The following is a 13,195-nucleotide window of genomic DNA, read 5'->3' on the forward strand; positions in this document are numbered from 1 at the left end:
ATATTTGAACATCAGGAACCTGGTTATCATTATGTTAAGCTTGAACAACATCCAACTGAACAACTGATCCTTGAACAACATCACACATTGCTATACACCATTGCAGTAGGGCTTCATATGAGGCTTCCCACTGACCAAATACATTTTCAATTGCTTTGTGCTTTGTCATCCATGCTTTTAGATATGTTGTTGAGTATCCATATCGAGCTTGAACTTTACTAATCACTAATTTTATCTTAAAAAAAGAGTCAGATTCAATCATTGGCTTAATACATTCTGCAATTGTCTCTACATCTAACTTTCTATGATCTTGTGAAATCCTTGCACAAGTACAACTATGTGGCCCATTATACTTTCTAATTTCTCAAAAATACTTGTTCTTCCTCAAACTAGCTCGAACAAGCCACTCACAATCTCTGTCATAACTGACACATTTACAATAAAACGTATTTGATTCAGACTCGAAAACTTTACAGTCTACTCCTTTTAATATACTATAACTCTTAATTTTTCGTACAACTTCTCTGTCATTGAATTGCATTCCAAAATACAATTCTCCGTCTATGTCACAATGACCTATAAAACACAAAAAAAAAAAAAAAAAAAAACTAACTAACTAAATATCATTCACACAACTAAAGATAAATTTATTACTACAAATATAATAAAACATGTCAACATACCTAAGTTAGCATACTCTGAAAATTTAGGAACTTGCATAGCATTAAGATCTAAAGCACGCATGAATGATGGAACCCCAGACATATGTTGGTCATTCACTGAGTTTGATAAATGAGAGTCCTCATCATCTGCATCGTCATCCAAACTATCATCATCACTATCCTCACTACTTTCATAATCTCCTTCAAAGTCGTCATCGTTGCTTTCGACAATGTTTTGTTCCCATTCAACATCTTTGTTAGGAACAACACTAGCATATGCAGCAATTGTAATTTGTTTAAAGATAACATATAACTCAATTGAAGGATTTTGGTCATGACGCTCGTAATAAATCTGAAACATTTGTTGAATATCATCATCATTGCTTATTGTCATCACTTGGTATTGCATGAAACCTCCAAAAATAGAGATTGGACACCTGTAAATTACTTTCTACTGTTTTTGGAGTCTCTACTTTAATATATTGATAAAGCCAATATTTAAGTGCTTCAAATGATATATTGTAAGGAATATAAATGTAAGTTAGCTTCTCACACGTAAATCTCACACCTTCACTCGTATTTGAAATAATCTCACCATTAAAGTAAACTATTGTATTTGCACTCATTTCAACTATAAAATATAAGGAAGAAGAATTCAGAAATATAGAATAAAAGATTTTCAAGATGCAATTCACTAAAAATACAAATAAATTATATATAGACAAATTTTTTGAAAACTCGCCAATGATAATTTTTTTTTTAAGATCGCAAATGGCAATTTTTGAATATATAAAAGCACTTTTCTGCTTTAAAATCGCCAATAGTAAAGTGTTTTTTACGTTAAACAAATTTTCATTCTTTAAAAATCACCGCATGCGATTTTTCAAATCCCATATACATGTAATATTCATTACAAGTCCATATTCAGGAACTTTCGTGATAAAAATGCCATAAACAAAAAAATGACCCTAGTTAAGAAGTCGTTTTCGGTATATATCTTACCATTTCTGACTTTTTAAAACCATCTCTGGATTTCGGATTCACTCGGTGAAGAACGAAGATACTGACGTTTTGTCAACAAAATGTCTCAAATCGTAACTACGCCAGCATAGTAGTCTCAATTTCCATTAAATGGAAATGGTGAGTTAAAATACGAACGTGCTTATAATGATTGCCTACACGAGTTCAAGATTCTGTTGAACCTGCTGCTATACATTAATCAATTGCTCAAAAAGGAAAAGAAACAGCTTGAATATGTAACCTGATATCTTCATCTCATTTTCAAGATGCTTCATTACATTAACTCTTGACTTCTTTAATAGATTCTATTTAGATGTCTAAGAACAGAAACATTACTTAACTTCATCTTCAGTCTCACTACTGCAAAAAGCGAAGGTACAAGCAACAGGTATAGGTGCCACTGGATAATATTAGTTAATAAAAGGAAACTACAAAGTCGTTCTACCAAAACTACTACAAACTAAGATTCTCACCACAGGTCTAATGCAGCAACTACGACAACATCATACTATATTGTACAAAAACAAAGCACCAAGGAATAAATATAATTGGCTTAGCCAATCAGTACCTCGTTCTACCATCACCCTCAGTTATGACATCCTTGAAACATCCATTACTTGGAATCATTGGCAAGACATGCTCCTGATGGGGTACAATGACGTCAAGAAGGTAAGGGCCGGGGGTGTCCAACATTTTCTGTATTGCTGCTCTTAAGTCTCCTTTGTGGGTCACACGTTCAGCAGGTATCCCACAAGCATCAGCAAACTTAAGCATGTTTGGGAATATCTCTGTCTCCCTAGAAGGGTCTCCCAGATAAGTGTGAGCTCTATTGGACTTATAGAACCGATCCTCCCACTGAACCACCATACCCAAATGCTGATTATTCAGCAACAATATCTTTACAGGGAGATTCTCCACTCTAATAGTTGCCAACTCCTGAACATTCATAATGAAACTACCATCTCCGTCAATATCAACCACAATTGCATCAGGGTTAGCAACAGCAGCACCAATAGCAGCAGGCAATCCAAACCCCATAGCACCAAGACCCCCTGATGTTAACCACTGCCTAGGCCTCTTGTACTTGTAAAACTGTGCAGCCCACATTTGATGCTGTCCAACACCAGTACTAATAATAGCATCTCCATTTGTCAACTCATCAAGAACCTCAATTGCATACTGAGGACAAATAACACCATCCTCAAACGTCTTATAACTCAATGGAAACTTTCGTTTCTGCACACTAATCTCCTCTCTCCAAGCTTCAAGGTCAAGCTTACCCTTCACACCCTTACTCTCCAAAATCCTATTGATACCCTCCAAAGCCATTTTCAAATCCGCACAAACCGACACGTGTGGCAGCTTATTCTTCCCAATCTCAGCAGAATCAATATCAATGTGAACAATCTTAGCCCTGCTGGCAAAAGCCTCTAGTTTCCCAGTGACGCGGTCATCAAACCTTACCCCAAAGGCAAGCAACAAATCACTGTTATCAACAGCATAGTTAGCAAAGACAGTGCCATGCATACCCAACATTTGAAGGGAATGTTCATCTCCAATAGGGTAAACCCCAAGACCCATCAACGTACTCGCAACAGGGATCCCAGTGAGTTCCACAAACCTCCTCAACTCAACGCTCGAGTTCAAACAACCACCCCCAACGTACAAAACCGGTTTCTTGGCCTCCATTATTAACCTCAGAATCTGATCCAATTGGGCCTCGCTGGGAACCTTGGGCAGCCTGGAAATATAGCCGGTGAGCTTAATGGGCTGGTCCCAGTTAGGAACAGCAAGCTGTTGTTGGATGTCTTTGGGGACGTCGATGAGAACTGGGCCGGGCCGTCCAGAAGTGGCCACGAAGAAGGCCTCGCTAACGACCTTAGGGATGTCATCCACGTCCAGAACGAGATAGTTATGTTTGGTGATGGATCTGGTAACTTCCACGATTGGGGTCTCTTGGAACGCGTCGGTGCCGATCATTCTCCGGGGAACTTGGCCGGTGATGGCGACGAGTGGGATGCTGTCCATCATGGCGTCGGCGAGGCCGCTAACGAGGTTGGTGGCACCGGGCCCGGAGGTTGCGATGCACACACCGGGAAGCCCGGTGGAGCGCGCGTAGCCCTCGGCGGCGAAGGCACCGCCCTGCTCGTGCCGAGGGAGGACGTTCCGGATGCTGTGGGAGCGCGTGAGAGCTTGGTGGATCTCCATCGACGCGCCGCCGGGGTACGCGAACACCGTCGTGACGCCCTGCCGCTCCAGCGCCTCCACGAGGATATCGGAGCCCTTGCGGGGCTCGGTGGCGGAAAAGCGCGAGACAAAGGGCTCGGCGGGGGGGGCGGCGGTGGAGGTGGTGGCGGATGCGGCGGGGGGTTTGGAGAGGGAGCATGAGATTCCGAGAGGGTGTGTGGGGTTGGGTTTGTTGAAGGTTGGAGAGAGTGGGAGAGTGAATCTGACATTGCGTTTTGGGAAGTTGGGGTATGAAGAGGAAGAAGAGAATGGGGTTCTCGAAGCGGTGGCCGCCATTGCTGAATGCAGAGATTGCTGTGTGTGGGAACTGTGTATGGTTGGAGAAGGAAAGAGGGAGATTTCGTTTTGTTGGTGCTTGTTTTACCTTTTTGGCCTTGGGTGTGTTTGTTTTTGTAGTTCTTGTGGGGGGTATAATAGTAAGGGGAAAATGAAAGAAAGCTGGTGGTGGTGGTGGTGGTGTAGTATGTGGTGTGTCTGGCATGTGAATGAGATGTAAGTGAAGTGGCTGCTTTGTTCCAAATGATAGTCACATTTGTGGCTTTGTTTCTTTCTGCGGCCCACCAACCCTACCACTGGACTCTTGCAATTATCATTTTTATATGTTTACAGTAATCCAGAAAACGTTTAGCCCCCCCCATCGGAAAACGTTTTCTTTTTCCACCAAATAAAAATAAACGTTTTGTTATTTTTTAGTAATTTTCACATGCTACTCTTTTTTTAATAATAGTGTTTACCTTAAGCATCTTATATTCTTATTAAATTCATTATTATAATTCTTTTAATATTTTAAAAATTAAAAAATATTTACACTATTTTTAAGATAACTATTAGCTTCACTATTTAACTCTAACATCACATGTAAATAGTATAGAATGTCCTTTTAATCTTTGAAGCATTATTAAAGTTACATTTGATAATAACTAGATTAGAGATTTCTCAAATTTATAAAATTTTTAAAAGCTTAAAAAATTAAATCATAAATTTAATCTTTTTTATTTGTCTTTACGTAAAAATTATTATACTTTTGTTTATAAATAAATAAATAAATATTTTTAAATTAATTCTTATAATTTAATATACATTAACAATATTAGATAAAAGACCAAGATGTAAGCATTATTCTCAATTTCATTTTCTTTGGTACTAAAATTAAAAGTAAGCATTATTCTTCAATTTAAATCACTTCAAATGACTAAAATGTTATATTTTCTCTCTTTTTTTAGTTAAAACTTCATTCTACATATGGACAATTATTTTTAAAAAATTAATTTCAAATTAATAATTTAATCATTTATTTAAATGTATGTTTGAAACATTTTGATTTAGCATCATGTAGAGTTATCGAATTAAGTTTTGAAAACTTTCCTTCCTATCTCAAATTTGTCCTAATGTCCATAAAGGTACGAATTGGAAGTTTATTATTAATTATATTCTTATCTAGAGTGATTTGTCTATGAATACTGAGTTTAGAATATAAATAAATAAAAATTTTAGAAATTGAAGTGTAAACTTTTAGTCTAATTTATTGAATTTGTAAATACAAGAAGATGTGAATAATTTAATTAGGTTGTATGCTCAAAAAGTGGTAGAAAAGAAAATATGAATTAGAGGATCGTTAATTTAACTATAAAAGAAAATAAATTTTCTATACAAAAGTAATGGAAGATAAATTTAAATTAAAAAATGTAGCAGAACTATACTAGAGAGAGTCTTTATACTCTATTTAATATTTAAAATTTTATTGTAAATATAATTAAATTGTACTTTTAGGATATATATATATATATATATATATATATACATATATAAAATACTATTTAGTTGATTGATTTATATTTGCATACAAAATGAAGTATTGATATATCTTGATCGTAATTGAGTGCTAATTTGAATGACTATATAATATAATATAATATAATATGACATACTATATATATTTAAAGGAAATAAATATTTAATTTTACAAATTTACTTAAAAGAATACTATAATTTAATATTTTTGGAAAAAAAACTGATTTAATATGTAATTACATTTCAATTTAAATGGGTATGCTTCTGAACTTCAAATTTTATTTATTTTATTATTATTATTATAAGTTTAGAAATTAATGCAGTATTATAGTTTCAAATATTTCTCATCTATAGTAGTCCTATTCAATTTAAGCATGGTTGTTTCTAGTGTAAGATACATGTTATTTAGATAATATAATTTTTAAGTTTATGTATATGGAACAGAATTGTTAGATATAAGTTAAATAAAAGGCTCAGATCGAATATAAGAGTTTTTAGACTTATATTAGTATAAGAAAATTATGTGTATGTGTGTGCGGGCACGCTAATTTTCTAAAAGAAATTATAAAAATTAAAATATATTAAGGTATATTTAATTTCTCTTTTAAAAAGAGTTTTCTATTTTTTTCTAAATATAGTATAAATTTATATTATATTTAAAAAAAACTCTTTTTAAAAGAAAAATCAAACATACTCTAAGTATTTAGCTTTCAATCGAAAAATATTTTAGCAACAAATTAGAAGTGTTTTAAGAATTTTTGTTGAAATTAGAAGTGTTTTAAGAATTTCCTAATTTTGCAGGGTGAAAAAAAATTAGAAATATTAAGTTTAGATGTTATTTTTCATTAGATTGTCACAACAAAACCAACCATGCTAAACTATTCAAGTTTGGGCTACTTTGAAAAAGCTAAAATGTATATGTGTAAATCTCCATGGAAGTGGGATAGAGTCCAAGATTGCTAATTTGCCAAAGGTGGTGTGACTTTTATCATGTACCGTGCTCAAACTTTTTTATCTTAAACTTTTAAAGATTATAACATTTTTTAATTCTAATTTATAAAAATTATATATTTATTTCATATATGTTTTTTAGATCTATTCATTAAACTCATTTAAATATATATAATACAAATCATCTAGGGATGGTGTGAGATCTATGTTAATATAAACAAGATATTTTAAAACGACTTCCAAGATCAGTTAATTTTTTATTAATAAGAAATGTTAATTTATATGAGGTTATCACCTTTAATAACCTACTAGTTTATAATTGAACAAAATACACATTAATTGAATAGATTTTAAAAAGTTATATAAAATAAACATATAATTTGCATGAATCAAAGTTTTGTGTAAAAGTTATGTTCTTTTAAAGTTTAACACTACAAAAGTTACAAAAATTCAACATGTGTTAACATAAATTGTAAACTTATGTTATATTTAGTGATTAGTATGGTTGTGCTCATTATAAACATAGTCGTGCTAGTCTATAATTCTCACAAGGGGTGTATGATTTATATGCAAATTACATGTTGCCTTACCCTAATGCAAATTACATGTTGCCTACATTTGAGCACACGAGTGCTCAATTGCAAATCACCTAGGCCCTATGCAACTTATGTACAAGTTATAATTTGTTCCACCCTAGTATAATTTTATGTATTAAGTACGATTAGGACATATTTCAATTTTTATTTGAAAATTAAGACTTTTTAAATACATTCTTTTTTATTTTAAATAAAAAGCCTATTTTATCGATTAAAAAGAACGATAGAACCATAAAATTATGTATGAATTATCATCAATTGAATAAGGCAACCATTAAAAACAAGTATCCATTTTCAAAAATAGATAATATAATTGATTAGTTGCAAGGATCGAGCATCTCTATTCTAAAAAATAGTGAGGATTCAGAAATTAGAATTAGAATTTATTTTGAAGAGTCTTAAGTTTGGGATGTCAAAAATTACTAATCACTTTTTAGAACAAAATCCAATGACTCAATAAAGAGATAAATTTATACAAAATACGAAAACATTAATGACTTAGGGAAAAGAAAAAGATTTTCAAGAAAGCACTTATGAGATTTTAATATTTTAAAGTACAATATGTATTTCACAAAATGAAGAACTTATTAAGGTGATTTTGGAAGAAACTCACAAAAGTAATTAAATTAATTATTCATTTAGACACTCAAAAAATGTATCAAGATTTGATGAATATTTAGTGCCTTGTTTGATGTTTCAAAAGGCAAAGGTTAAGCATCAATGACTCTTTGGAATGCTGCAATCTTTAGTTGTTATAGAATAGAATTGGATAGTATTGCTATGAATTTTGTAACTAGATTATCAAGAACACCTACAAGTTATAATATAATATAGGTAATATTTAATAGATTGGCTAAATCTTCTTATTTCTTACCCATTAATCTTTACTATTCATGGGAGAAGTTAACTCAATTGTATATAAAAAAATGACAAAGTTATATGGTGTGTCTTTAAGCATTGTATCTAACAGAGACCCTTGATTCACTTCTAGATTTTGGAGAAGTTTACAACAAACCTTGAAAAAAAAGCTTAGATTTAGTTCAATATATCATCCACAAATTAACAAATAATTGGAAAGAATAATTGAAGGATATTTTGAGAGCCTATGAGTTGAAATACAAAAGCAATTAGAATCAATTTTTGTATATGATTGAGTTCATATATATAAAAAATTTTCATTCAAGTATCAATAAGACACTGTTTGAAGCTCTGGATAAAAGAAAATGTAATTCTCTTATGTTGGTATGAAACAAAAAAAATTTAATTTTAGGACAAAAATGGTTAATGATAGACTACAGAAAAAGTTAAAATGATTCAAGAAAAAATGAAAGTAACACATAGTCACATACTACATGGAAAAACTATTATGATAGAAGAATGTTATTAGAATTTCAAGAATGAAATAATGTATTTTTTTAGAGTTACACCTAACACGAGTTGCTAGAGTCATAAAATCTCCAAATCTCGCACCTGAATTCATTAGTTCTTACTAAATTTTTTTTAAAAAAATTATCCTTTTAGCCTATCAAGTTACCTTACTCTTATTTTTTTTTCTAATTTTTGTCTTTCAAATCTTACAATTTAGAAAGTATATTCTTATTTCATCTTATATTATTGAACCTAAAATAATATAACAGAAGGATAATCTGATTTATGAAGTAGTATCTATCTATATTGTTGATCAATGAATTAAACAACTATTTAATAAAAATATTTCTTTAGTTAAAATAAAGTGGAGTAAAACTCAAGATAAAAATGCTACATGGAAGTTAGAGAGAAAAATAAAGAAATATTACCTCCAGTCTTTTCTCATAAGGTGGACAAATTTTCTTTAAAAAAAATGTTATAATGTCATATAAATAAATAGTAAAATGAATAATAAATTATTAATGAAAGAATCAAACGAAAATAATTTTTGAGAAATTAAATTAAAAATAATTATGAATTTTAAAAGGATCAAAATCTTATTTAAAAAATTAAATAAACAAATTTACTTCAATATTTAACAAATCGAATTTGAGTGGTTTAAGAGTAGTTGGACTTAGATACCTTTGTTCTAAATGTATTTGAATTTATGTGTTTCCTGTCACCTCCCATTAACATTTTCCCAACACATCTACAAGAACAAAAAGGGGTTACTTTTTGTCGATTTGACTTCCACCAACGACATTAAGTTCCAAATCATGCTTAAAATCGTGATTTGTGAAGGACAGGTTGAAATCAATCTTCATTGGTATCCCAAGACAAACGATAGACTCGTTGGAGTGGGACTCTCATGCTTTCAATTATCATCACGAAGAGCAAGTTGAGGTTACGATATATCATAAAGCACCTAATTTCTGAAGAAAAATAAAATCATGGGATCGGAGAAAAAGAAACAAATTATAATGACAGCCATAACTTCTGCCAAATAAAATTAAAAAAATTATCGTTGTTAATGAAACTCATCACAAGAATATAATGGCAATATCAGCTTTGATTACAATTGTCATAGGCATTATTATTAGCTATGTATGTATTCGTAGCTACTTGACGTTGTTGATATTGACTGAGATGATCACGAGTGGTCGTGCTCTTAGGATGAAATTCTTAGTTGGGATTAATAAAAAGATGATAGGGATGCATAAGGGGCAATAATTGGAGGAGGCTTAGGCTACACGGTGGCACTTTGATTTGTGCTCCCTACTCAACTTATCAAATGGTTGTCCATTTGCGAGACATGTCTAATCTCAGATGTCATGTGAAATTCACTGTGGATTGTTAAAAAAAAAAATTATAGATTGGGGCACTGATTTGTGACTCTGTGTGTATGCCAGCAACGGTGTTTTTTCTTTTTCTTAACTTCTTTTCAAAATAACTGTTGGGATAAAAAAATAAAACTGTTATAGCGAAAGTTTTAAAAGTTATAATATTTATAATTTAATTTAGAATAAATTTTGTAGATTAATTTTTTTTATATATTAGAATTTAAAATAAATTTTTTAAAAGTATTTTTTTAAATAAATATTTTCTAAAATATAATTATAATAGGTATAAAAATAAATTTTTTTCATTCACATAAAACTCAACTATATTTTTTTTAATTCACTTCTTTTTTATCTTTATTTTTTAAATTAGTTCAAATTTAAGTAATAAAAGTTTGAAATAAATATTCAAGATAAGAAATCAAATAAAATCAAGTAATGAAATAGTGTTATAGAAATTTTGTTCAGTTTTTCTTTATTTTCTACTCCTATTGACATGCCATGTCTTCCAAATCTAATAACTCTTTGCATTATCATACTTTGAATTGTATAATTTATAAATAGAATTAATTAAATTTGTAAACATCATATATTTATCCCAATTATTATAGAAATAAACAACTTGGCTAAATTGAAATAAAGATGACTAAAGAGATGTAGTTGAATACTAAAAAACGTAAGAAAATCATTTTCTATAATTTTTATACCACGTCAATATTTGTTTAAGCAATTATTTTTAACTTAAGTCAAGTTAATTTCGATTAAGCCATAATAATTTGGCTTAAGTGAAAATATGATACACAATTTTCATTTAAGTCAGACTTTATTTGCTTAAGCGAATATTAAAATATCATGTGTTATTTAAGAGAATTAATGATCACTTAAACAATATTTATTTAGTGAGCTCTTTTTTCCCCAGTAATTTTTGCTTAAATGAGGAAAATATGGCTTAAGTGAAATTTGTAGAAATTATGTGAAGCAAGTGAAATCCATATACAAAGAGGATATGAAGAAGATCTAAAATGATATTGAACAAATTATTAATACAAAAGCTGATTTTTAAAATGAATTGAGATTGTGAGAGTGGATGTGAAAGTCTTAATTATGAAAAGGCTTAATTATGTTTTTGTTCGCTATAAATATAGTACATTTTGTGATAAATTCTTATAAAACTTTTTATTAGGATTTAGTCCTTGAAATGTTAAGAAATTATGATTTAGTTTCTACCATCAACTTCCTTCCATTAGATGCTAAGCTGGTTGACAGAGAGTTAGCTAAGGATATCTCCAGTAGCCATTTTGTGGACGGTCTCTTAAAATGAGATGCAGATCATTGCATTTCTTCACCATTGGAGCAATCTAACATGGCATTTGCGGTTTCTTCAACAGAAAATGCGTTTCTAATATAAGGAACAGTTTATTCTCTGTGTGATCTCATCTCCATGGTGGCACCTTCGTCTGCTGCACCCAACTCTTAGGATTTCTTATCATTAGAGTGAATTTTTTGGAGTTTCTTACCATTGGAGTAAATTTGAGTGAGTTGCTTAATATTGACGTGACCGTATAGAGACTAAAAAACATATATTTCAATACAAAAAGAAATATTTTTAAAAAGTTTTCATTAGAAATATTCTAAGCAATCTCAGGTAACATGCCACATCATTTAATTTTATATTATTTTATTATTTAAAATTAATATTTGTAAATAAATCTTTAAACATATTTTTAATATTTGTAAAAGAAATTCTTCCCTTTTCCCTTCCTCTTTCCCATTACCTTACCCCCACCCCAACTCATTCCCCTCCTTCTCCCTCTACCTAAAGCCCCTCCCCACATAGCCCCTGCACTGACAAACAAACCCTTTATTTTCTCTCAACATTCTAACATTTTCAACAATATAAGCTAACCATCTCTTGTTACCATGATCTATTACAATTACTCAAACACTAAAATAAGGACATATCATGACATGCAATTCAAAAACTTTATCTATATCACTTATTTCAACTAAATTTTTCTCCTTAATGTGAAGAAGGAGAAAGGAAAGGAGTTGGGAGTGAGTTGTGGGGGAGGGAAGGGGTGGTGTGGTGTGGGGAAAGGAAGGGTGAAAAGGTGATGCAAGTTGGAATGTGGGAAAAGGGAGGGGTGTGAGGAGGGGGAGGGGGAAGAGGTGGTGGGGTGTAGGGAAGGAGAAAGAGAAAAGGAGAAGGTGGTGCAGGTAGAGGTGTGGTGGGAGGGGAGAAGAGAAAGAGAAAGGAATTTTTCGGCAATTATTAAAAATGTGTTAAAAAATTTATTTATAAATATTAATTTTAAATAAAATATTATAAAATTAAATGACGTAATATGCCACATTTAAGTGTTGAGTTGACTTTCTATTAGCCAATTCAACATTTAACAAAAAGGAGTTAATTATAGAAACTAAATTTTAACTTCTTAATATTTCAAGAACTAAATATAAAATTCTTACTATAATTAAAATAATTTTTTTAATAATATATATTATTTTAAAATAAACTTGATGAAGTCCATAAGATTTTGAATACCTTTGAAGAATTGTACAAATGTATGAATTCAAACTGTTAAAAGGTCAACAAATTTTAAAACTTTGCAGATATAAAAGTCTCATTCATAATAAAGTAAAGATATATTTTTATAACTTAAATTTATAATTAAAATGAAAACTAAGATTTTATATAATATATATATATATATAATTTAATTTTATAATATAAACAATACTATTTTGTAAGAAATTAAATTTTTAGTTAAGACTGAGTATAAATTAAAATTTAAATCGACTAATTATTAAGAATTAAATAAAAAAATTATAATATCATAAATTATAAAAAATATAAAGAATTATAAATATTAACATTCACTTATATAATAATTTATAATAATTATTTATTTATTTTTATTTTAACTCAGTTTCAGTTAAATATATTAATCATATTTTATATATATATATATATAATTTTATTATTTGAAGTTTTCACGATCTTTATAATAATATAGTCAGGTTTTGCAATAAACTTTCTTACGACTGACATTATAGATAATTCATTTAGTTTTGTTGACTTTTTATTTTACTCTTAACTAAAATTTTATTTATTTTAATTTAATTTTTTATTAAACAATAATTATCAGGATTAGTAACATTGTTTTATAAAGTGTTCAAAAAA

General features: G+C 30.2%; 1 protein-coding gene across 1 annotated transcript; it reads right to left on the reverse strand.

Annotated features, from left to right (window-relative positions):
* Positions 1 to 1,782: 1,782 nt before the first annotated feature.
* Positions 1,783 to 4,491, reverse strand: LOC113871555 (acetolactate synthase 3, chloroplastic-like). Its single transcript, XM_027508649.1, has one exon. It carries the CDS (start codon positions 4,203 to 4,205, stop codon positions 2,244 to 2,246), a length of 1,962 nt encoding a protein of 653 aa, XP_027364450.1. The 5' UTR covers positions 4,206 to 4,491; the 3' UTR covers positions 1,783 to 2,243.
* Between the last annotated feature and the right edge of the window lie 8,704 nt (positions 4,492 to 13,195).

This window comes from Abrus precatorius, unplaced genomic scaffold (genome assembly GCF_003935025.1).
Source record: "Abrus precatorius isolate BTA unplaced genomic scaffold, Abrus_2018 Scaffold10, whole genome shotgun sequence".
Taxonomy (NCBI): Eukaryota; Viridiplantae; Streptophyta; class Magnoliopsida; order Fabales; family Fabaceae; genus Abrus; species Abrus precatorius.